The sequence below is a fragment of the Oncorhynchus nerka genome, linkage group LG6, assembly GCF_034236695.1.
Source record: "Oncorhynchus nerka isolate Pitt River linkage group LG6, Oner_Uvic_2.0, whole genome shotgun sequence".
In the NCBI taxonomy this organism is placed as follows: Eukaryota; Metazoa; Chordata; class Actinopteri; order Salmoniformes; family Salmonidae; genus Oncorhynchus; species Oncorhynchus nerka.
Window position 1 is genome coordinate 85,021,347 of NC_088401.1, and position 26,190 is coordinate 85,047,536.

The 26,190-nt window shown below is 41.7% G+C and overlaps 1 protein-coding gene across 1 annotated transcript; it reads right to left on the reverse strand.

Annotated features, from left to right (window-relative positions):
- Positions 1–1,714: 1,714 nt before the first annotated feature.
- On the reverse strand, positions 1,715–3,709 carry LOC115126996 (uncharacterized). Its single transcript, XM_065019098.1, has one exon. The coding sequence runs from the start codon at positions 3,707–3,709 to the stop codon at positions 1,715–1,717; it is 1,995 nt and encodes a 664-aa protein (XP_064875170.1).
- Between the last annotated feature and the right edge of the window lie 22,481 nt (positions 3,710–26,190).

Below are 26,190 nucleotides of genomic sequence, written 5' to 3' on the forward strand. Positions count from 1 at the left end.
TTTAAATGGTACTGTATACATGTTTTTAATTGGTTAGAAATGCAGAACATGAGCCCCCCCACACACAACACTTTGCCATACCCTAGATTAAGCTGAACTGACACCACTTATTTTATTTCCTTTCCTTTCCTCATCTCATTACAACACAACTGAACCCAACATGTAGATATGATTTCTCTTCCTCATCTCATAACAACACAACTGAACCCAACATGTAACTATGATTTCTCTTCCTCACCTCATAACAACACAACTGAACCCAACATGTAAATATGATTTCTCTTCCTCATCTCATTACAACACAACTGATCCCAACATGTAAATATGATTTCTCTTCCTCATCTCATAACAACACAACTGAACCCAACATGTAGATATGATTTCTCTTCCTCATCTCATAACAACACAACTGAACCCAACATGTAGATATGATTTCTCTTCCTCACCTCATAACAACACAACTGAACCCAACATGTAGATATGATTTCTCTTCCTCATCTCATAACAACACAACTGAACCCAACATGTAGATATGATTTCTCTTCCTCATCTCATAACAACACAACTGAACCCAACATGTAAATATGATTTCTCTTCCTCACCTCATAACAACACAACTGATCCCAACATGTAAATAAAAATGCCCAAGTGCTACCTGACTAAACCTTGATTATTTTTCCTGCATCACCCCTGAAAAAAGGGATTGTCCAACACCAACAGTCATTGACTAGCCCAGTGCATACATGCCGTTTGATATTTGCATAGAGAGACAATTAGAATTATGGGGATTGACTATCATTAATAAGTCCCCCTTTGCAAAAAAATTCTAACCTGCCAGCGAATTCAATTGATTTCATGCCACTGCATATTCCCTGGGGCGTTTTTTTTCCCCTCCATCGCACTCACCAACGCTAACCTCCATCGCACTCACCAACGCTAACCTCCATCGCACTCACCAACGCTAACCTCCATCGCACTCACCAACGCTAACCTCCATCGCACTCACCAACGCTAACCTCCATCGCACTCACCAACGCTAACCTCCATCGCACTCACCAACGCTAACCTCCATCGCACTCACCAACGCTAACCTCCATCGCACTCACCAACGCTAACGTCCATTGCACTCACCAACGCTAACCTTTCTCCTCCTCATGGTTGCGTCATCATCTGGAATTACACTAGAATAAATAAAAATGTAGGATTAAGGTTACACTCATGCAAATGTATCATTGAAAAAAACATTGAACAGATGGGCTAGATGGGATGGGATAGCTGTGTGTCCATTGAATTTACTGTTCTGGACATCTGAGAGATCTACTGTAGGTGCAGAGAGGCCGCCCAGTGCAACTTATGTCTTTAAAGGTGTCTCTGAGGGAATGGAACGAGTTAGTCCTTACATCCGTTTCGATTTCTGTTTACAGAGAGTGGAGCATGTACAGAGAACAAATGCCTTTGATTAAAGCATCATCCCCGAGACTCTTTTACTGGAGGAGAATGTCTCCGGCTAACGACAACATGAGGTTAACAGCGGATTCTGAAATAATGTGCCATTTCCCAATAGGCCTCCCCCTGTCCTTTTCATTTTCTTTGTGCCACTGGAACAATGCAGACAAGGGGAACTGATTCTGCACTGTGTCAACATGATGTGACTGCAGTCCTGACAATGTTTGTGGCAATAGATGAGCCAGACTGCCGAGGGAAATTAATTCCCTTATAGTTGGTGCTGGATGAGGGCAGGGGATGGAGAGAGACTGGTGACAGGGTTGGGGTGTTGGGGCTGGGTGATGGGGTTGGGGAGATGGGGCTTGGGAGATGTGACTGGGATGATGGGGCTGGGGTGATGGGGCTGGGGTGATGGGGCTGGGGAGATGGGGCTGGGATGATGGGGCTGGGGAGATGGGGCTGGGATGATGGGGCTGGGGTGATGGGGCTGGGAAGATGGGGCTGGGGTGATGGGGCTGGGGTGATGGGGCTGGGGTAATGGGGGGGCTGGGGTGATGGGGCTGGGGTGATGGGGCTGGGGTGATGGGGCTGGGGATATGGGGCTGGGGAGATGGGGCTGGGGAGATCTGGTTGGGGTAATGGGGCTGGGGAGATGGGGCTGGGGGATGGGGCTGGGGAGATGGGGCTGGGGAGATGGGGCTGGGGTGATGGGGCTGGGGTGATGGGGCTGGGGAGATCTGGTTGGGGTGATGGGGCTGGGGTGATGGGGCTGGGGTGATTGGGCTGGGGTAATGGGGCTGGGGTGATGGGGCTGGGGAGATCTGGTTGGGGTGATGGGGCTGGGGTGATGGGGCTGGGGTGATGGGGCTGGGGTGATGGGGCTGGGGAGATCTGGCTGGGGTGATGGGGCTGGGGTGATGGGGCTGGGGAGATGGGGCTGGGGTGATGGGGCTGGGGAGATGGGGCTGGGGAGATGGGGCTGGGCAGATGGGGCTGGGGTGATGGGGCTGGGGTGATGGGGCTGGGGAGATGGGGTTGGGGAGATGGGGCTGGGTGATGAGGCTGGGTGATGGGGTTGGAGAGATGGGGCTGGGGTGATGGGGATGGGTGATGGGGTTGGGGAGATGGGGCTGGGTGATGGGGATGGGTGATGGGGTTGGGGAGATGGGGTTGGGGGGTGATCTGGTTGGGGTGATGGGCCTGGGGAGATGGGGCTGGGGTGATGGGCCTGGGGAGATGGGGCTGGGGATATGGGGCTGGGGAGATCTGGTTGGGGTGATGGGGCTGGGGTGATGGGGCTGGGGTGATTTGGCTGGGGTAATGGGGCTGGGGTGATGGGGCTGGGGAGATCTGGTTGGGGTGATGCGGCTGGGGTGATGGGGCTGGGGTGATGGGGCTGGGGAGATCTGGTTGGGGTGATGGGGCTGGGGTGATGGGGCTGGAGAGATGGGGCTGGGGAGATCTGGCTGGGGTGATGGGGCTGGGCAGATGGGGCTGGGGTGATGGGGCTGGGGTGATGGGGCTGGGGAGATGGGGTTGGGGAGATGGGGCTGGGTGATGAGGCTGGGTGATGGGGCTGGGCAGATGGGGCTGGGGTGATGGGGCTGGGGTGATGGGGCTGGGGAGATGGGGTTGGGGAGATGGGGCTGGGTGATGAGGCTGGGTGATGGGGTTGGGGAGATGGGGCTGGGTGATGGGGATGGGTGATGGGGTTGGGGAGATGGGGTTGGGGTGATCTGGTTGGGGTGATGGGCCTGGGGAGATGGGGCTGGGGTGATGGGCCTGGGGAGATGGGGCTGGGCTGATGGGGCTGGGGTGATCTGGTTCTGGGGGGTGATGGGGCTGGGTTAATGGGGCTGGGGTGATGGGACTGGGGTGATCTGGTTGGGATCATCTGGTTGGGGTGATGGGGCTGGGATGATCTGGTTGGGGTGATGGGGCTGGGGTGATGGGGGGCTGGGTGATGGGGTGATGGGGCTGGGGTGATGGGGTGATGGGGCTTGGGAGATGGGGCTTGACTGGGATGATGGGGCTGGGGTGATGGGGCTGGGGTGATGGGGTTGGGGTGATGGGATTGGGGTGATGGGGCTGGGATGATGGGGCTGGGGTGATGTGGTTGGGGTGATGGGGCTAGGTTGATGGGGCTGGGATGATCTGGTTGGGGTGATGGGGCTAGGTTGATGGGGCTAGGTTGATGGGGCTGGGGTGATGTGACTAGGGTGATGGGGCTGGGGTGATGTGGCTGGGAGATGGTGCTTGGCATTGTGTGCCTAGAAACCGCGTGCCTAGAAACCAAAACTCAGACTATTTTGATGGCATATGAAGATGTCGCAAAAGAGAAAAAAATTAGTTATTAGGATTTGGTCATATCATGGGGCATTGGTTTGGTGTAATGTCACTGAAATCCATCCAGAATGAAATAGAAACATCCCTTTTGCTTCAGACCTAGAGTGTGTCCCAAATGGCACAATATTCCCTTTATAGTGCACTACTTTGATCTGGACACACAGGGCACTATTACCCCATAGGGCTTTGGTCGTAAATTGTGCACTATATGGGGGGACAGGCTGTCATTTGGGATGCACTCATGGAATGAGAGTTACAGTTTAATTTCATCACTGGTGCTTGGAAATGGCAAGGCCACTACTGGTCTTCACACACTGTGATCTAAACAAAAGCTTGTAATTCCTATTGGGATAATTAGTCGCGAGTAGTGAGTAGCATAAATGATTTCAAACAATTAGACAATTTTCATAAGACCCTCTTAGCCAGACCAGATTCTTGGATAAAAGATACAAGACATAACAATTAAGCCATCAATGCCAGATGCTTTCACAGCTGTAATCTCATCTAGAAACAGAGTGTGTTAAATGAACAGGATTAATTGAATATCACAGCCTATACTAATACTGTCTCAATGGCTTTTGACTAAGGGAAATCAGCAATGAAAGTGATCATTTAGAATATAAATTAAATCACAAAACTTTATGATGGATTGGAATCACATCAATAATGGTAATTAAACTGTGATTACAACAAAAAGAGACAATAATTGCTATGGGCTGCAAATAGCGTTATAATAAATTACACGGTAGCTCCGGATCGTGACAGTCAAATAACACAGCAATTATGTTATTGATCTTTGTCACTCTGTACCGATGGGGATGCTTCACAGCCATATTTGTAATGATCCATATTCATGCTTTGGATTGGCTGCATAGTCTACACCATCTTTTATTTTATTTTTGTACATTATCCAATGTATTAGAATCACTGTACATTTGAGTTTATTCTAGTTTTAACCATTTATTTAACTGTCCGTTATTGAAAAGAAAAAAAAAACGTGTTAAAACAAACATTTCACCTTACATTCCTACTAGTAAAGGAACTTTAAAGTTTATTTAGGAAATTACAGAGCTTTACCATGGTTATATTATCTCCCACCTATTTTTGGGTGGAGTATTCCCTCAGGAAGGACCATCTGTAACGGATTTCAATTTCCGCCCTTACTTGGGGGAAAGCATGTCTAAATCTTTAATTGAGATGGAAATGGTCATCCAATTAACCTTAACACACATGGGTGTCCTTCCTCCCTCCTTCCATCCCTTCCTCCCTTCCTTCTTTTCTGCTGAAATTGCTGAAGCAGTCATGCTTTTGGCTATTGTCTCGGCTCTTTAAATCACCACAGAACTAGTACACACTATACATGTTAATGGAGTTGAGCTGTGCCATAGGTGATCCATGGTTGTCCAGTAAATAAATGTACACCAGGGGCTGTATGTATCAAGCGTCTCAGTGTATGAGTTCTGATCTAGGATCAGTTTTGCATTTTAGAACTCAATGAATAAGATTACATGTGCACAGGCGGGGACCTGATCCTCGATCAGCACTGCTACACAGAGACCCTTGATAAATCCGACCCATGATTGTTTAAAAAAAAAACATCTCAATGTCATATGCAACCATTCAAGGTTACTACTTTAATGTGTTTTTAGACATCCCTAAAATACTACAGGGAAGTACATGATGTATTATTTGAACCAGAATATGGGGACGCATAGAAAACTCACTATTGTTTCTGAAGTAAAACACAACAACAAAGAACAAGCTACATTAGAGGCACCAGACACCCCAGCAGTCATTTTTAATTATAGATAATCTTACAAGCTATGCCACTTTTAATTGTACAGGGAAGTAAAACTGATTCATATTTTGGGGCAATTTAAAATTGAAATGCAAGTCCTTCAAGATGGAAGGTTCTGCCAGGAGTCATGGGGAGAAAAGTGTCTTAATTGTTTAATCCATATCAGTTATTCACCATAAGGGAGAAATGACAGGTGGAATGTTGATGGGATAAACACCACTCCTAAACAAGAGAGCTTCAGGGGCCAGTCTACTCTGGTTTGTGATGTCTTCTAAGGCCAATTTGTCCTGCCTGCTTTTTCTCCCTTCAGCCTTGTTATTAAGATATGTATGAGAACAAAATCCTTCTCTTTTTACTGATCGTCAGCTTTAATGCTGTGCTATTTTGTTGTTGTTGTCTTCCCTGTGTATTCCTCCTACCGTCCGTTCCTAAATCACCAAGAGCAACAGGTATACAAAGTTGAAGATCATTTTCATGGAGTTTTGTATCCATCCCTTTTTAAGGAATTCCTTAAAATTTCATTTTTTGGTATGGCTTCCAAAAAGGTTATATTTTGGTCTAATTTAAGTTCTGGAGTGGGATTTCAATTAGCTACATTAATTTAATAGCCCCCCCCATATGATACATTGTTTCTGAGTTATGTTCGGATGGGTTGGCAATTACCATACCGTTAATCACACCATAATTAGAGTCAATGATTCAATTGTGGCTTAAAGCTTCCATTTCCTTAAGGAATTCATCAAAATAAGTTGACATTAATGTATTAAGTCGAATGTCTAGTATTTCGTGGGATCTCTACACGGACGGATCCTTTAATAAGGGTGTGTGGACGCCTGACTGTACGTGACTACGGATAGTTAAAGGGCATCTGTTATTATCATTACTGAGGCTCAAACTGAACAGTGCCGTGCCAAGAGATTTGAGTTGCGTATCTGAGGGTCAGAAAATGAGTGAAATAGTTTAACACACTCATGGCCTTACGTAAAGAGGTAGTTTTACCTCATATCTTACCTATGGACCAGGATACACTTCAATCAATTGGTTCATAATAAAAACTCATTTGTAGTTCATGTAATTGGTCTGATCAAACTGCTGGGAATCATTGCTAGATACTGCTTATCAAGGGCAGTTTAGAGGTATTTGAACCGGGAGGGCTTGGCTTTGATATTGATAGTGGATGAAAATAACGGTAAATGATGACCTAGAATAAAAAAAGAACGAGTGTAATATGAATTGAAATGTTGGAGGGAAGGTAATGACTTTGAATTACCTTTCATCTTTTAAAACTACCTACAGAATTATTTTTTTGCTATTGAATTTGGAGGGAATTTTGGTTTAGGATGGCCGGATTGTTGTCTTTTCTCTCTACATACCCAATAGTCATGAAATTCTATCGTAGTGATGGATAACCTGATGATGACCCCTATAATCGTTGACGATGGCCTGTTATTTGAGTCCAATGGGTATTTTTCCGTTGTGTCTCTCCATCTCTCCTCATCTCTCCACATCTCTCCACATCTCTCCTCATCTCTCCACATCTCTCCTCATCTCCCCTCATCTCTCCATCTCTCCTCATCTCTCCTCATCTCTCCATCTCTCCTCATCTCTCCTCATCTCTCCTCATCTCTCCTCATCTCTCCTCATCTCTCCTCATCTCTCCACTCACTGTGATAGCCAATGTGTAGCTAGCTGTAAGTGTGTTCTGGGGAAATATGGCCACAGTGCATCACCCAGATGAATGCTACTGTACACATTGGGGTTTGTTTCCCCCATACAATATGAAGCTACTGTACACATTGGGGTTCGTTTCCCCCCATACAATATGAAGCTACTGTACACATTGGGGTTCGTTTCCCCCCGTACAATATGAAACCCTTGGAGATTTTTTGAAAAGGACCTGGTGGATAAAATCAATTTTTCACTCCTCTTTTCATTTTCCACAGGGCAAAAGTTGTAATTTAATTTGTTCAGAAAACAATATAATAACAATTTCCTAATTCAAAGCGGAAACTATGACACAATAGCCATGCTCACACAAGCTGGCCACAAGATAAAATCGACCTGACGTTTAGGCTAGCCCCCCCCGCCCCTATTGTTTTTTTCAGACTGGTACCGTGAAAATAATGAAACACACGCCATGATATGTTATTTTATTACTAAACCAAACAGGATCCATTGCTAATCTTCACACTCCTCTATTCTCCCAACTCAAAGAGCTGCCACGGAGGGCTCTGTTTGATATCACCCGTTCTAGGCTGCATCCTTAGAAAGGTCACAGGCATCAAGAAAATAGGAGGAATCAGCCAGGAGGGTTTAAAGTTGTATTAATGAGGACCCCCTCACCGGCACAACTCTTAGAGGTCAGCCCATCACCTAAAAGGATAAAGAAGTATCATGGGGAGACAGGCTGGGCAGGATGGTCTGAACCACTCACTCTGTTATCTCCTATGGCTCTGCTCTTATGAAAGCAACCGCTGTCAAGGGTCCCTGGATGGATGAAAGATAACCCCCCCCACACACCCCACCCACCCCCTCTACTCCACCACCACTGTTGCAAAGCCTCAGAAAGTTTCCTGCTGGTGGTGTCTGTAAATAATTTATCCAATATATTTTGTACTCTTTGAGCATTTTTAAGAGACATGCGCTGCTACATTATCCTACACTTTGAGGACCTACTCTGAAGAGGTGAAATATGTGAGATTGGGAAACCACTTAAGATGACACGATTGCCTTATTTGGTGCAATACTTTGGAGGGGAAGGGTATTTGGAGGAAATTGTGGTACTTGGCCGGGAGGTGTAAACCGTCTACAGGTAAGCTTTATACATACACATGACCTTAAACTGCAGCTGATCCAACGTCACAATAAGTGGTTAGAGCATTGGACTAGTAACCGGAAGGTTGCAAGTTCAAATCCCCGAGCTGACAAGGTACAAAATCTGTCGTTCTGCCCCTGAACAGGCAGTTAACCCACTGTTCCTAGGCCGTCATTGAAAATAAGAATTTGTTCTTAACTGACTTGCCTAGTTAAATAAAGGTAAAATAAAAAAAAATAATAAACGTGTTATTCTTTAGTATTCGTCCTACTATTGTTCTATACATCTACATCCTGTATTTTATACATATTTCTTTATTTATTTTCTTTACAATATGCAGCTTGTACATAACTCTCAACATGTAGTCCATAAGCCGAACATTCAAGATCCTTTTATATTTGCTAAATTGACTGACAGTTTAACTAATTTTTCCTTTCAAAGTAAACTGTCCTAAAAGATGGGCCAACGCTTTGTATCTGTGTATGAGGCTATTTAAAACAGTCACATCTTGTTCTACTCATAATAAGCTAAAACAATACACCAACATTCAACAATGTATAGGCATCAGTACAAAGACATGTTTATTTTGTTTGATGTTAACACCCCATGTGGCCTGGAAAAAACTAAACATGGTTGTTGTCATGGCAACCATTCAAGTGGAATAGCTGTGTTCCATCATGGGGTGTGTGTGTGTGTGTGTGTGTGTGTGTGTGTGTGTGTGTGTGTGTGTGTGTGTGTGTGTGTGTGTGTGTGTGTGTGTGTGTGTCGGTGTCTGTGTCTGTGTCGGTGTCTGTGTCTGTGTATGAATGAAAGCAGATTTAAAAAGTAATTTCATCAGTAACTGTTGTGTTCATAAGAATTTCCGTCTCAGAGGCACAGATGGAAAACAAGTGCTTTTCCACACAGCAACAACGAGCTACTCTTGTATTGATAGCATAGACCTTGTAGATACTCAGTCAGGTATGCATTCATGTGATTTTTCTTCTTAGGATGGACATGGTGTACAGAATAAGACCTGAATGTCTTGTTATATCCCTCAATGCCGGGTATTCACTGTCTCCACAAGTGTCATGAACCCCAGCGGTTCAACACACTAAGGGCTAATTGTTCTATGTAGTGCCAAATAAGGGTTTGTTGGCTTTTAACCATAACGGAACCCTTTTTTCGCAGAACCCTTTTTTCACAGAACATTTAAAAAAAATGTTTTATAAAGAACCATTCTCATAAGGTTCTAAATGGAACCTGCACAATGCTATAAAGAACACTCTCCTAAGGTTCTATAAAGAACACTTTCCTAAGGTTCTATAAAGAACCCTTTCCTAAGCTTCTATAAAGAACACTTTCCTAAGGTTCTTTAAAGAACCCTTTCCTAATTTGTAGAACCATCAAGTTTTATTTATTTATTCTGGTTTAATAGCCATAATATATTGTTAAAATTCCATAGGTTTTATTGCTGTGTTGATTAACTAGCTGAATCAGGTGTGCTAGGTCTGGAATGGCTGGGGGTCCCTGAGGAGGGAATTAAGAACTACTGACTTACTCAACCGTTCTCAATTGACACAAGGCCATAGCTGAGTCTTTCACAAGACACCATCACTGGCTTTAGTCTTATAAAACATGTAACCGCATAACCCAACATATTAGATCAACTGGAATGACACTATCACTCACGGTTGCACAAAAAAAGAGCTGTGAGCAAACCACGCCCCCCAGAATAAATTGTAACGATCCAACGTCTCTACATTTTCATTATCACTAAAAGTGGAAAGAACACTTTTATTGAACTGCAAAAGAACATTGGAGGGCTGAAAGTGTTTTTCGGTCAGTATGGTTCCACATGAAAAAACACCTCCCTTCCCAAAGAGCCCTTGAGGAACCCACCATGTAGTGTGTAAGGCTTCGACTCTATACACAAGCAGACGTTACAGCGTCAGAACTGACAGGAAACTTCCAATGTATTGACAGCAGGTGACTCCCTGAAGCAGATTTTCAGCCATAAGATATTACAAATAAGTGGTTACAAATGCTTGTATTAAACTTCTGAAGTCAGAATGAATGAGATGTAATTAACTACACCAGGCAGAGGTAGATAATGGCAAGGACTGAGTAGCCTACTTTAAATGGGCCCCAAATGATTTGGCACTGACACCTGCAAGTCTGGCGATTGTCAGTTCCCTAACCATCATGGTTGCCAGTGAAAATAGGGTTCACTGCACAGAGGAGCAGCCAGAAAAGGCCATACGATCTCTAAATGTTAACTTCCCTAAAGGAGTCATTCAAAAAACAGGAACAGCAAGTATCCATGGGGAAATACCTTAGGATTAGAGGGGCAGAAAGATTGAGAAAGTAATTTGAAAAATAATGGGCTTTTTAATGACTAAACCTATGGGACACCCAGATGTGCTCTTTGTTAATTTTCACTAGTGTAATGTAAAATTCCAACTGCTTAATTACTCTAGGAAACACAAAGCAACTGGTTTTAATGAAACAATTATGGGAACAGCCGCTAACATAGCACCATGCACAGCTAACGTACATAAATACGTCCCTCCTTGATGAAACACTGGTGATTTTTGGGAAAGAAGTTATCAAGGCTTTCATGTTATAACCAATAAGAATAAACCCATAATTCTTCATCAATGGTTAGGCCCCATCGGCTTACAGTTATGTTTCACAACTATATGACCTAAATGTAGTTGGGGAATTTTTTTGTGTGCAAATTTTGGATTAATAGATTCGTATAAATTAATCTGTTAACGAGGGGAATTTTTTAGTAGCAAAGGGTTTTAGATGGCTATTGTTCCTATGTATGTAATATAATGCATCTAATGGGGCAATGTTGGCTTTGTTTGCCCTTTAAAGAAATATCATTAAGGAACATCTCTACAGAATTCAATTTTTGTCGATTTTTGTTGTTGTTGAGTAAATCAATAAAGACACCAACTGGGACAAAAAGTAGACTGGTTGCCCCCAGGGAAACATCTGAATAACAGCTGTTGGTAAATATCATTACAATGTTAAATGCTTTTTCGTTGGTTTAATGCTGAAATATCAGATTTCTCGGCTCTAAAGACATTAACATTTAGACCAATCAATATAACTTATGGTTGCGCCATACACATTTTTACTGAGATTCCATACATAGCAGTAACATGTATTCTGTTAAAGATGAAGGACATCAGGCCAAGTATTAGGGATTTGCTCAAAATAAAACTTCAGTGGCACTATAGCCATTCAATTTCGCCATGAACAGAGAGTTAATGAATTCACATTCAAACACAGCACCAGTGAAATGAAAATGACATTACCATCCCTTTGTTATACATCAATGAGAATGGCACTGCACCTTTTTAATAAATTATACCAAAGGGGTACCACCATACATTCACTCAACAATAGTTGTAATTCAAATGTTTTATGTATTTTTTTTTCAATTGTGGAAATATGTTCTCTCACAGCTCTATATACAAGTAATACAAGGTGTCTACTGCAAACCTACAGTAGCCATGTACACTGAGAGTGAGGAAGCAAGTTCAGGAAGTGAATACCTTTAATTAATAAATGAACAAAACATGAAACAGGAACAGCCGCACCGACATGAAACAGGAACAACGACGACTTGTTACATGTCACAACCAAAGGGAGAGACATATAAAGGGCAGGTAATCAAGGAGGTGATTAGAGTCCAGGTGAGTGTCATTATGCATGTAACGCTGGTGACAGGTGTGTGCCATAACGAGCAGCCTGGTGACCTAGAGGTAGGAGAGGGTTGCACATGTGTCAGTACACCCCCTCCCCGACGCGTGTCTCCAGACGCAGAACAACGACCAAGATGACGATCCCGGGGATCAGGAGCAGACCGGTCGATCCGGCTGAGGCACAGAATCATGACGACCTAGAGCACCGGAGAGAGAGCATACGTGACAGTACCCACTCCCCGGCGCGTTCGGCTCCAGTCGCAGGATGCCAACCAAAGCTACCTACTGTGTCTCAAGTTGTAAAAGCTACCTACTGCATCACAAGTTGTAAAAGCTACCTACTGTGTCTCAAGTTGTAAAAGCTACCTATTACATATCAAGTAGTAAAAGCTACCTACTACAATTAAAGTAGTAAAAGCTACCTACTGCATCACAAATTGTGAAAGCTACCTACTGCAATTAAAGTTATAAAAGCTACCTACTGCATCACAAGTTGTAAAAGCTACCTACTGGATCACAAGTTAACTTTTGTTAGAAAAGCATTGTTCATGCTGGATCTAAATGGATAATGCCGTGACGCTGTGGCAAGCAGAGCGTGTCGCTGTCAAGGAATACCTAGGATAGGATAAAGTAATCCTTCTCACCCCCCTTAAAAGACCTAGATGCACTATTGTAAAGTGGCTGTTCCACTGGATGTCATAAGGTGAAAGCACCAATTTGTAAGTCGCTCTGGATAAGAGCGTCTGCTAAATGACTTAAATGTAAATGTAATGTAAATGTGGACATGCTAAATGACTTAAATGTAAATGTAATGTAAATGTTACATCACCATCAACTATAATCACTATCAGGACCTGTCACAACACCATCAACTATAATCACAGGCAGAGGCTCTCAACTACTATGACATGTTACTGCACACATTCAAAACTCAAATAAATAACACACCATCAACTATAATCACAGTCAGGTTACAACACCATCAACTATAATCACAGCAGGTTACACACCATCAACTATAACCACAGAGAAGTATATTCTACTGTCATTAACCACTATCAGGTTACATCACCATCAACTATAACCACTATCAGGTTACATCACCATCAACTATAACCACTATCAGGTTACATCACCATCAACTATAATCACTATCAGGTTACATCACCATCAACTATAACCACTATCAGGTTACATCACCATCAACTATAATCACTATCAGGTTACATCACCATCAACTATAACCACTATCAGGTTACATCACCATCAACTATAACCACTATCAGGTTACATCACCATCAACTATAACCACTATCAGGTTACATCACCATCAACTATAACCACTATCAGGTTACATTACCATCAACTATAACCACTATCAGGTTACATCAGGTTACATCACCATCAACTATAACCACTATCAGGTTACATCACCATCAACTATAACCACTATCAGGTTACATCACCATCAACTATAACCACTATCAGGTTACATCACCATCAACTATAATCACAGTCAGGCTGCAACACCATCAACTATAATCACAGTCAGGTTACATCACCATCAACTATAATCACAGTCAGGTTACATCACCATCAACTATAATCACAGTCAGGTTACAACATCATCAACTATAATCACAGTCAGGTTACAACACCATCAACTATAATCACAGTCAGGTTACAACACCATCAACTATAATCACAGTCAGGTTACATCAACCATCAACTATAATCACAGTCAGGTTACAACACCATCAACTATAATCACCAGGTTACAACACCATCAACTATAATCACAGTCAGGTTACAGTCAGGTTACAACACCATCAACTATAATCACAGTCATCACACATCAACTATAATCACAGTCAGGTTACATCACCATCAACTATAATCACAGTCAGGCTGCAACACCATCAACTATAACCACTATCAGGCTGCAACACCATCAACTATAATCACAGTCAGGTTACAACACCATCAACTATAATCACAGTCAGGTTACAACACCATCAACTATAATCACAGTCAGGTTACAACACCATCAACTATAATCACAGTCAGGCTGCAACACCATCAACTATAATCACAGTCAGGTTACATCACCATCAACTATAATCATAGAGATGAATGGATATACAGACCACGTTAGAAATCACAATACACTTCTTTATAATATCTGCACTAATTTCACAACATCAAGAATGTTATGTGAGTCTAACATCGAGATCATTAACAGAAAAACAATAACGCAGTAGGTTTGATTGTTTTATTCTTAGAAAGGACAGACATTTTGGGTTCTTTCATTGAACTTGATAGAGCAGCTGTATGGATTAACAGCGGTAGTTACAGTCCAGCCGAAGGCCTATCCGTCTCAGTTAATAGAGCCTAGCCATTCATGTCAGCTTTTGTGGGAGATGAAAGTGTTGTGTATCCACACAGCAATTCACGGGACTTGAACAGATATCTCTTGAGTTGAATGACTGCAATTTTCATTTAAAGCTAAATGTATTTTGCTATATCTGTCGACACCGTGGGGTCATTTGTCTTTGAACAATCTCTTCATCCTAAAGGAAGCTGTGAAGCGGTCTCCATTGTTGCTGGGTCTGTATTTCCAGGTGTAAACATAAAACATAGGCCTACCCCATTTTGTATCTTTATTTAACTAGGCAAGACAGTTAAGAACAAATTATGATTTACTAATATTGGCCTAGGAACAATGGGTTAACTGCCTTGTTCAGGGGCAGAACGACAGATCTTTGTCAGCTCAGGGATATGATTTCGCAATCTATCGGTTAGTAGTCCAAATCTCCAACCACTAGGCTACCTGCTGCCCCCATGCAGGCTGGTTAGGTGATGTGGCTATAAGCCTACCCCATGCAGGCCGGTTGAGTGATGTTGCTATTCATCTAACTAACGTCCTATCAAGTGAGCAAGTGTCCAAGAAAATCCAGTGCTCCAACTATAATCAATCATGCTATTGTCACACGCTCCATCCGTTCAGGAATCAGGGAAGCTCCTCCAACCTATTCCGTAAAGGGACCAGGACAAAAGCAGTGCACTACATAAGGAATAGGGGGCAGATCTACAGTACGTTCAGGAGGCAGATCTAAGAATGTTTTGTTTTTCATGAGAATTGTTTAAGTCATTTAGCAGACTCTCTTAGTTACAATAAAGAGCAAGACGTGCCACTCTGTTCTGGTCCAGCTGCGGTTTAAATAGGTCTATCATTGTCGCTCTTGACCACATGGCTGGACAGTAATTAAAATAAAACAAACTAGAGCCTGTAGGACTTGCTTTTCCGAGTGTGGTGTCAAAAAAGCAGAGCATCTCTTTATCATGGACATATCTCTCCCTGTCTTTACAACCATTGCATCTATATGTTTTGACCATGACAGTAAGTTAATGGCAAGAAAATCTGTCCTTTGGTCTGATGAGTCTAAATTTGAGATTTTTGGTTGCAACCACCATGTCTTTGTGAGATGCAGAGTAAGTGAAGCATGGAGGAGGAGGTGTGATGGTGAGGTGGTGATTTGCTGGTGACACTGTCTGTGATTTATTTAGAATTTGAGGCACACTTAACCAGCATGGCTACCACAGCATTCTGCAGGGATTCACCAATCCCATCTGGATTGCGGGACTATAATTATTTTTTTTTATAGCACAATGACGCTAAACGCACCTGCAGGCTGTGTAAGCGCTATTTGGAGTACTGCATCAGATGACCTGTCCTCCACAATCACCTGACCTCAAACCAATTGAGATGGTTTGGGATGTGTTGGACCGCAAGAGTGAAGGCAAACAGCCAACATGTGCTCAGCATATGTGACCGACCAGCTCAATTTGGTCAGCTACTTCCAGACACCTAAGTGAGAGAGAGTGAGAGAGAACAGCTCACTGGTTAGGCTGTTATGTTATCCAGAGCGTTGGTGAATGCAACTCTGCTGTCAGATTGTCCAGAGCGTTTTGCGTTCAGAGCGCACAGCAGACACTCTGGTCGATGAGTTTACTGATGTTTACTCACACTGGCCATATTCAATGGGTCTTGAGCATACGTAAATTCATCAGTTATTCTGCGCTCTTTGGCACACTTAGACGAGAATGCTCTGAGATTGGAGAAGATGGCCAGACTGAATTTATGAATGCACCCAAAATGGTTACTTGCATAGTGGAGTATTTTGTTAAGACATGTAGCTAGCTAGCTAGGTAAACAATGAACAATAATCCAACTCATGACGTTAAAACCCTGCATGAATCTGCAGGTAGCTGACCAACCAGGTTCAATGTTAACTAGCTAAAATTAGGCTATAGCTAGCAAAAAATAATAATTGCTCTGAGATACAAATAATAAGGTCATACATGTAGCATTAGCTAGTGAGCCAGGCAGCTAACGTTAGCTAGATAGCTAGGTAAACAATTAACAATAATCACAATATTCAGGTAGCTAACCAACCAGGTTCAATGTTAGCTAGCTAACATTAGGCAAAAACTAGCCAAGTAAATGGCTCTTTCTGCCAAGATTAGAAACATGTAATATCTGATAATGTGAAGTGCCTTGTGCAAAAGTATTCATCCCCTTGACATTTTTCCTATTTTGTTGCATTACAACATATGATTTTAAATGATTTCAATTTGGATTTCATGTAATGGATATATACAAAATAGTAAAAATTGGTGAAGTGAAATGAAAAAAAAAAGATTTTCAAAAAATGTAAACAAATAAAAAATGGAAAAGTAGTGCGTGTATATGTATTCACCCCCTTTGCTATGAAGCCCCTAAATAAGATCTGGTGCAACCTATTACCTTCAGAAGTCACATAATTAGTTAGATGGCACAGAGGTGAACTGTATTTAAGTGTCACATGATCTGTCACATGATCCCAGTATATATACACCCAGAGTCTACAACACCACTATGCAAGGGGCACCACCAAGCAAGCGGCACCATGAGGACCAAGGAGCTCTCCAAACAGGTCAGCGACAAAGTTGTGGAGAAGTACAGATCAGGGTTGGGTTATAAAAAAATATCTGAAACTTTGAACATCCCACAGAGCACCATTCAATCTATTATTAAAAAATGGAAAGAATATGGTACCACAACAAACCTACCAAGAGAGGGCCGTCCACCAAAACTCACAGACCAGGCAAGGAGGGCATTAATCAGAGGCCACAAAGAGACCAAAGATAACCCTGAAGGAGCTGCAAAGCTCCACAGCGGAGATTGGAGTATCTGTCCACAGGACCACTTTAACCTCTTGAAACTAGGGGGCACTATTTTTATTTTTGAAAAAATAACGTTCCCAAAGTCAACCGCCTATTTCTCAGGACCAGATGCTAGAATATGCATATAATTGACAGCTTAGGATAGAAAACACTCTAAAGTTTCCAAAACTGTCAAAATATTGTCTGTGGGTATAACAAAACTGATATTTCAGGCAAAAACCTGAGGAAAATCCAATCAGGAAGTGCCTCTTATTTTGAAACCATTGTGTTCCTATGCATCCTTATTGGCCATTGAAAGGGATATCAACCAGATTCCTTTTTTTTAACGTATTCCCTAAGGTGTCTACAGCCTTTAGACATTTGCTGTCTAACTGGGAGTCTAAGTGAACTAAGTGAAAACATCCGAAGATCATCAAAGGTAAACGATTAATTTGATTACTTTTCTGATTTTCGTGACCAAGCTTCCTGCTGCTAGCTGGACATAATTCTATGCTAGGCTATCCATAAACTTACTGACAGTTGTGGCTGCTTTGCGTGATGTATTGAGGCCTCACCCTTCTTGCCCTTTGTGCTGTTGTCTGTGCCCAACAATGTTTGAACCCTGTTTTGTGTTGGTACCATGTTGTGCTGCTGCCATGCTGTGATGCTACCATGTTGTGTTGCTACCATGTTGTGCTGTTGCCATGCTGTGATGCTACCATGTTGTGCTGCTGCCATGCTGCGATGCTACCATGTTGTGTTGCTACCATGTTGTGCTGTTGCCATGCTGTGATGCTACCGTGTTGTGTTGCTGCCATGTTGTGTTGCTACCATGTTGTGTTGCTACCATGTTGTGTTGCTACCATGTTGTGCTGCTGCCATGATGTAATGCTACCATGTTGTGTTGCTACCATGTTGTGCTGTTGCCATGCTGTGATGCTAGCATGTTGTGTTGCTACCATGTTGTTGTCTTGCCTCACTCGGGCTCCCAGGTGGCGCAGCGGTCTAAAGGTGTCACTGCAGACACTGGTTAGAATCCAGGCTGTATCACAACCCGGCTGTGATTGGGAGTCCCATAGGGCAGTGCACAACTGTTCGGGTTTGGCCGGTGTAGGTCGTCATTGTAGATAATAATTTGTTCTTAACTGACTTGCCTACTTAAAGAAAAGGATAAATACAAATAAATGTTGTGTTGCTGGCATGCTATGTTGTTGTCTTAGGTCTCTCTTTATGTAGTGCTGTGTTGTCTCTCTTGTCGTGATGTGTGTTTTGTCCTATATTTTCATTTAATTTCATTTGTTTTTTTTCATCCCAGCCCCCGGCCCTGCAGGAGGCCTTTTGCCTTTTAGTCAGCTGTCGTTGTAAATAAGAATTTGTTCTTATCTGACTTGCCTAGTTAAACAATGGTTCAAAAAAATTAAAAAATAAATAAATGATCTCAGCCAATCATGGCTAGTGGGAAGGTTCCTGACTTTTTCCGGGGCTAAACCAGCTAGGCTCGTAATTTAACAATTTTATTCGTAGTTACAGATGGCATACAAGTTTGTTATTAAGGCAAGTTCACATTTTCGATAGGGCATTTCTGCATATAAAACGCATTTTGATAAAAAAATAAGAAGTTTACAGTCAAAAGGCTCTCGTGTGAGGTAGTGACCCGTGACATACGCTTAGTTTCCTGGAACGGGTCAGGTGGGAACTCCTTCAAGACTGTTGGAAAAGCATTCCTCATGAAGCTGGTTGAGAGAGTGTCAAGAGTTTGCAAAGGGTGACTACTTTGAAGAAGCTAAAATCTAAAATATATTTTGATTTGTACAACACTTTTATGGTTACTACATGATTCCATATGTGTTATTTTATAGTTCTGATGTCTTCACTATTATTCCACAATGGAGAAAAAACTACAAATAACGAAAAACCCTTGAATGAGTAGGTGTGTCCAAACTTTTGAATGGTACTGTACGTTTTCTCGCAAGAAGTTATGGTCAATCATTTCAAAGGCTGCAATGAAATCTAACAATACAGCTCCCAGAATCTTCTTATTACTAATTTCCTTCAACCAATCATCAGTCATTTGTGTCAGTGCAGTACGTTGAGTGCCCTTCTCTTTAAGCATGCTGAAAGTCTGCTGTCAATTTGTTTACAGAGAAAAAGCATTGTACTTGGTCAAACACAATTTCTTCCAACAGTTTGCTAAGAGCTGACAGCAAACTGATAGGTCTGATGTTAGAACCAGTAAAGGCCGCTTTACCACTCTTGGGTAGTGGAATGACTTTGGCTTCCCTCCAGGGCTGAGGATAACCACCTTCCTCTAGGCTCAGATTAAAGATATGACAGATAGGAGTGGCTATAGAGTCAGCTACCATTCTCAGTAGCTTTCCATTTAAGTTGTCAATGCCAGGAGGTTTGTCATTATTGATAGATAACAATCATGTTGTTATCACCTCTCCCACACTAACTTTACAAAATTAAAACTTACAATGATTTTCTTCCATTATTAGTTTTTTTACACATGGTTATGACTGTTCGTTGTGGGCGTTTCCTGCCTAAGTTTGCCAACATCAAATGGTTTTGTGATAAATAAGCCATCTGATTCAATTACTTTAATTTGTCTTTCTGATCATAATTTAATGTAAAGTACAACAACATTTTTTTCCATCATTCTTTGTATTTTATTTTACCTTTATTTAACTAGGCAAGTCAGTTAAGAACAAATTCTTATTTTCAATGACGGCCTAGGAACAGTGGGTTAACTGCCTGTTCAGGGGCAGAACGACAGATTTGTACCTTGTCAGCTCGGGGGTTTGAACTTGCAACCTTCCGGTTACTAGGTCCAACACTCTAACCACTAGGCTACCCTGATCTTGAATTCATAATACAGTTTATTCTTCTTTTTGTTGAGTTCAGTCACATAATTTCTCAATTTACAGTAAGTCAGCCAGTCAGATGTGCATCCAGACTTATTATCTACTCTTTTGCCCCATCTCTGTCAATCTTTTTCAACCGTAGTTATTTCATTCCTCATCAATCAATGGGCCCTTAACAGTTCTAACTGTCATTAACAGGTGCATATTTATCAATAATTGGAATAAGAAATGTCTTAATATCATCAAGTGCAGCTTCTCGAGTCTAAGCTCTGTGTAGGGGTTTCTACTAAGCTATATGGAATTGTTTTAAGAATGTCATGCCAAGGATAATGTTGCTCTTTAAGAATGTCATGCCAAGGATAATGTTGCTCTTTGATTTTGAATTTCAAAATGAATAAAAAAAAATATATATAACAATGTAAAAATGATTTGATTAAACATGTTATGCTTGTGTCCCTAGCGCCAACAGTGCAATAGTATCTAACAACTCACAATAATACACACATATCTACAAAAGTTAGAGAATGGAATTTAGGAAAATATAATATCAGGAAGAGGTATGTTTGAGCCCGGAGAATAATATACGTATAAACTGTATATATATATACATACAGTCGTATGAAAAAGTTTGGGCACCCCTCTGAGGCTGCATAATGATTTACTCTGTCGTCAATGATCACTGTGGCATGCCATTTATTTTCTAATAAAAGCTGAGTACTGGGGTATTGTCCAGACAAAGATTTTTAGTGTAGCAATATTAAGTTATATGAAATTAAATCAGATGTGAAAAATGGGCTATGCAAAAATGTGGGCACCCTTGTCATTCAGTTGATTTGAATACCTGTAACTACTTAGCACTGATTAATTGGAACACACAATTGGTTTGGTGAGCTCATTAAGCCTTGAACTTCATAGACAAGTGCATCCAATCACGAGAAAAGGTATTTAAGGTGGCCAATTGCAAGTTGTTGTTCTCTTTGACTCTCCTCTGAAGAGTGGCAACATGGGGGCCTCAAAACAACTCTCAAATGACCCGAAAACAAAGATTGTTCAACATTATGGTTTAGAGGAAGGCTACAAAAAGCTATTGCAGAGATTTAAGCTGTTAGTGTCCACTGTGAGGAACATAGTGAGGAAATGGAAGAACACAGGCACAGTTCTTGTTAAGGCCAGAAGTGGCTGGCCAAGTAAAATATCAGAGAGGCACAGGGCAAAGGATGGTGAGAATGGTCAAAAACAGCCCACAGACCACCTCCAAAGACCTACAACATCATCTTGCTGCAGATGCTGTCACTGTGCATCGTTCAACAATTCAGCGCACTTTGCACAAGTAGAAGCTGTATGGGAGAGTGATGCGGAAGAAGCCTTTCTGCACACTAGCCACAAACAGAGTCGCTAGAGGTATGCAAATGGACATTTGGACAAGCCAGCTTCATTTTGGAATAAGATGCTGTGGACTGATGAAACAAATATTGAGTAATTTGGCCATAACAAGGGATGTTATGCATGGTGGCAAAAGAACACAGCGTTCCAAGCAAAACACTTGCTTCCAACAGTAGAATTTGGTGGGGGTTCCATCATGCTGTGGGGCTGTGTGGCCAGTGCCGGTACTGGGAATCTTGTTCAAGTTGAGCGTCGCATGGATTCCACTCAATATCAGCAGATTCTTGGGAATAATGTTGAAGAATCAGTCACAAAGGTGGAGTTACACTGGGATATTTCAACAAGACAACGACCCAAAACACTGCTCAAAATCTACCCGGGCATTTATGAAGAGGAACAAGTACAATGTTCTGGAATGGCCATCCCAGTCCCCAGACCTGAATATCATTGAGAATCTGTGGGATGATTTGAAGCGGGCTGTCCATGCTCACCTCATTTGACTACTGAAATATTACTGTGTTTATCAGTTATTTTGATAGATCAAAATTAAATTGCTGATCCAAACACCCAATTATTTATAAATGGAAATCATGGAAATTGTCAGGGGTGCCCAAACTTTTTCATACAACTGTATATATATAATATATATATATATATTTATATACATATATTGTATATCTAAATATACAGTTGGAATTGGAAGTTAACATAGACTTAGGTTGGAGTCATTAAAACTCGTTTTTCAACCACTCCACAATTAATTTGTGAACAAACTATAGATTTGGCAAGTCGTTTAGGACATCTACTTTGTGCATGACACAATAAACTTTTCCAGCAATTGTTTACAGACAGATTATTTCACTTATAATTCACTGTATCACAATTCCAGTGGGTCAGAAATTTACTGTGCTTTTAAACAGCTTGATCATTTCCAGAAAATTATGTCATGACTTTAGAAGCTTCTGATAGGCTAATTGACATCATTTGAGTCAATTGGAGGTGTACCTGTGGAGGTATTTCAAGGCCTACCTTCAAACTCAGTGCCTCTTTGCTTGACATCATGGGAAAATCAAAAGAAATCAGCCAAGACCTCAGAAAATAAATTGTAGACCTCCACAATTCTGGTTCATCTTTGGGAGCAATTTCCAAACGCCTGAAGGTACCACGTTCATCTGTACAAACAATAGTATGCAAGTATAAAGCCCATGGGACCACGCAGCCTTCATACTACTCAGGAAAGAATAGCCTTCTGTCTCCTAGAGATGAACGTACTTTGATAAACGTGCAAATCAATCCCAGAACAATAGCAAAGGACATTGTGAAGATGCTGGAGGAAACAGGTACAAAAGTGTCTATATCCACAGTAAAACGAGTCCTACATCAACATAACCTGAAAGGCCGCTCATCAAGGAAGAATCCACTGCTCCACAACCACCATAAAAAGCCAGACTACGGTTTGCAACTGCACATGGGGACAAAGATCATACTTTTTGGAGAAATGTCCTTTGGTCTGATGAAACAAAAATCTAACTATTTAGGCATAATGACCATCATTATGTTTGGAGGAAAAAGGGGGAGGCATGCAAGCTGAAGAACAACATCCCAACCATGAAGCACGGGGGTAGCAGCATCATGTTGTGGGGGTGCTTTGCTGCAGGAGGCACTGGTGCACTTCACAAAATAGATGGCTTCATGAGGAACGACAATTTTGTGGATATATTGAAGCAACATCTCAAGACATCAGTCAGGAAGTTAAAGGTTGGTCGCAAATGGGTCTTCCAAATGGACAATGACCCAAAGCATACTTCCAACATTGTGGAAAATGGCTTAAGGAAAACAAAGTCAAGGTATTGGAGTGGCCATCACAAAGCCCTGACCTCAAAGCCATAGAAAGTTTGTGGGCAGAACTGAAAAAGTGTGTTCGAGCAAGGAGGCCTACAAACCTGACTTAGTTACACCAGCTCTGTCAGGGGGAATGGGCCAAAATTCACCCAAATCATTGTGGGGAGCTTGTGGAAGGCTACACGAAACGTTTGGCCCAAGTTAAACAATGTAAATGCAATGCTACCAAATACTAATTGAGTGTATGTAAACTTCTGACCCACTGGGAATGTGATGAAAGAAATAAAAGCTGAAATACATCATTCTCTCTACTATTATTCAGACATTTCACATTCTTAAAATAAAGTGGTGATCCTAACTGACCTAAAACAGGGATTTTTTACCTGGATTAAATGTCAGGAAATTTGAGAAACTGAGTTTAAATGTAGTTGGCTGAGGTGTATGTAAACTTCCCACTTCAACTGTAGATTCTTCAAAGTAGCCACCGTTTGCCTTGACAGCTTTGCACACTTTTTCCATTCTCTCAACCAGCTTTTCCAACAGTCTTAAAGGAGTTCCCACATATTCTGAGCACTTGTTGGCTGCATTTCCTTCACTCTGCAGCCCAACTCATCCTAAACCATCTCAATTGTGTTGAGGTCAGGTGATTGTGGAGGACAGGTCATCAGGTTGAAAAACATATGATAGTCTCACTAAGCCAAACCAGATGAGACAGCTTGTCACATGCATTGGTAGCCATGCTCGTTAAGTGTGCCTTGAATTCTAAATAAATCACAGACCGTTTCACCAGCAAATCACCTCCACACATCACTCTTCCTCCTCCTCCATGCTTCACAGTGGGAAACACACATGCGGAGATTGTCCGTCCACCTACTCTGCATCTCACAAAGACATGGCGGTTGCAACCAAAAATCTCAAATTTGGACTCATCAGACTAAAGGACAGATTTCCACCGGTCTAATGTCCATTGCTCGTGTTTCTTGGCCCAAGCAAGTCTCTTCTTATTTTTGGTTTCCTTTAGTAGTGGTTTCTTTGCAGCAATTTGGCCATGAAGGCCTGATTCATGCAGTCGCCTCTGAACAGTTGATGTTGAGATGTGTGTGTTTTACTTGAACTCTATGACACTTTTATTTGGAATGGAATGGAATCTAAGTTTCAGTTATTCTAATGAACTTATCCACTGCAGCAGAGGTAAGTCTGGGTCTTTCTTTCCTGTGGCATTGTTTATGAGAGTCAGTTTCATCGTAGCGCTTGATGGTTTTTGTGACTCCACTTGAAGAAAATCTCAAAGTTCTTGATCTTTTCCCCATTCACTGACCTTCATGTCTTAAAGTAATGATGGACTGTCATTTCTCTTTGCTTATTTGAGCTGTTCTTGCCATAATATGGACTTGGTCTTTTAACAAATATGGCTAGCTTCTGTTTACCACCCCTACCTTGTCACACCACAACTGATTGGTTCAAACGCATTAAGAAGGAAAGAAATTCCACATATTAACTTTTAACAAGGCACACCTGTTCATTGAAATTCATTCCAGATGACAACCTCATGAAGCTGGTTGAGAGCTGGTGGCTACTTTGAAGAATTTAAATCTAAAATATATTGTGATTTGTTTAACACTTTTTTGGTTACTACATGATTCCATATGTTTCTCCATAGTTTTGATGTCTTCACTATTATTGTACAATGTAGAAAATTATAGAAATCCAGAAAAACCTTGGAATGAGTAGGTTTGTCCAAAATGTTGGCTAGTACTGTATGTTTTATGGCTTTTACAACTCCATCGACCTCATACAACCCAGAGCGTTTTCTTTAATGGAAGTCTCTAATGTCAAACATGCTTGGTGTGGTGTACCACAGGGCAGCTCTCAAGGCCTTCTACTCTTTTCTACTTTTACCAATGACATGCCATTGGCTTAAACAAAGCCTGTGTGTCCATGTACTCTATGCTGATGACTCAACCATATACACATCAGCAATTCCAGCTAATGTAGTCACTGAAACCGTTGATATGTTTAACACTTTTTTTGGTTAATACATGATTCCATATGTACTGTTTCATGGTTTTGATTTCTTCACTATTTTTCTACAATGTAGAAAATAGTACAAAATAAAGAGAAACCCTTGAATGAGTAGGTGCCTCCAAACTTTTGACTGGTACTGTATGTGATGGGATGTTTAAGGCATTATGGACCGTATATGGATAGAATATGTAGTATGTAGAATATATAAAATAATATCTGTACAGCTAAACGGGATGGCCTTGACTAGAATACACTGTATACATATGAAATGGCTAAAACAGTATAGAAACATTATCAATGTGACCAGTATTTTGGGGACTGGGGTAGGGTATTGAGTAGCTTGGGAGGAATAAGGTGCCCAGATTAAACTACCTGCTACTCAGGCCCAAAAGCTAGAATATGCATATATAGTAGATTTGGATAGAAAACACTCTGAAGTATCTAAAACTGTTTGCATGATGTCCGTGAGCATAACAGAACTCATATGGCAGGCAAAAACCAGAGAAGAAATCCAACCAGGAAGTGGGAAATCTGAGGTTTGAAGTTTTTCAAGTGATTGCCCATCCAATATACAGTGTCTATGGGGTCATATTGCACTTCCTAAGGCTTCCACTAGATGTCAACAATCTTTAGAACTTTGTTTCAGGCTTCTACTGTGAAGGAGGAGCGAATAAGAGCTGTTTGATACGGGGGTCTGGCAGCCGTGATAGCGAGCTCCGTTCCTTTTATTTTCTAAAGACAAAGGAATTGTCCGGTTGGAATATTATT

Excerpts from the sequence above, each read along its gene's own strand:
- LOC115126996 (XM_065019098.1), bottom strand. The coding sequence starts at position 3,709 with ATGCCAAGCACCATCTCCCAGCCACATCACCCCAGCCCCATCACCCTA.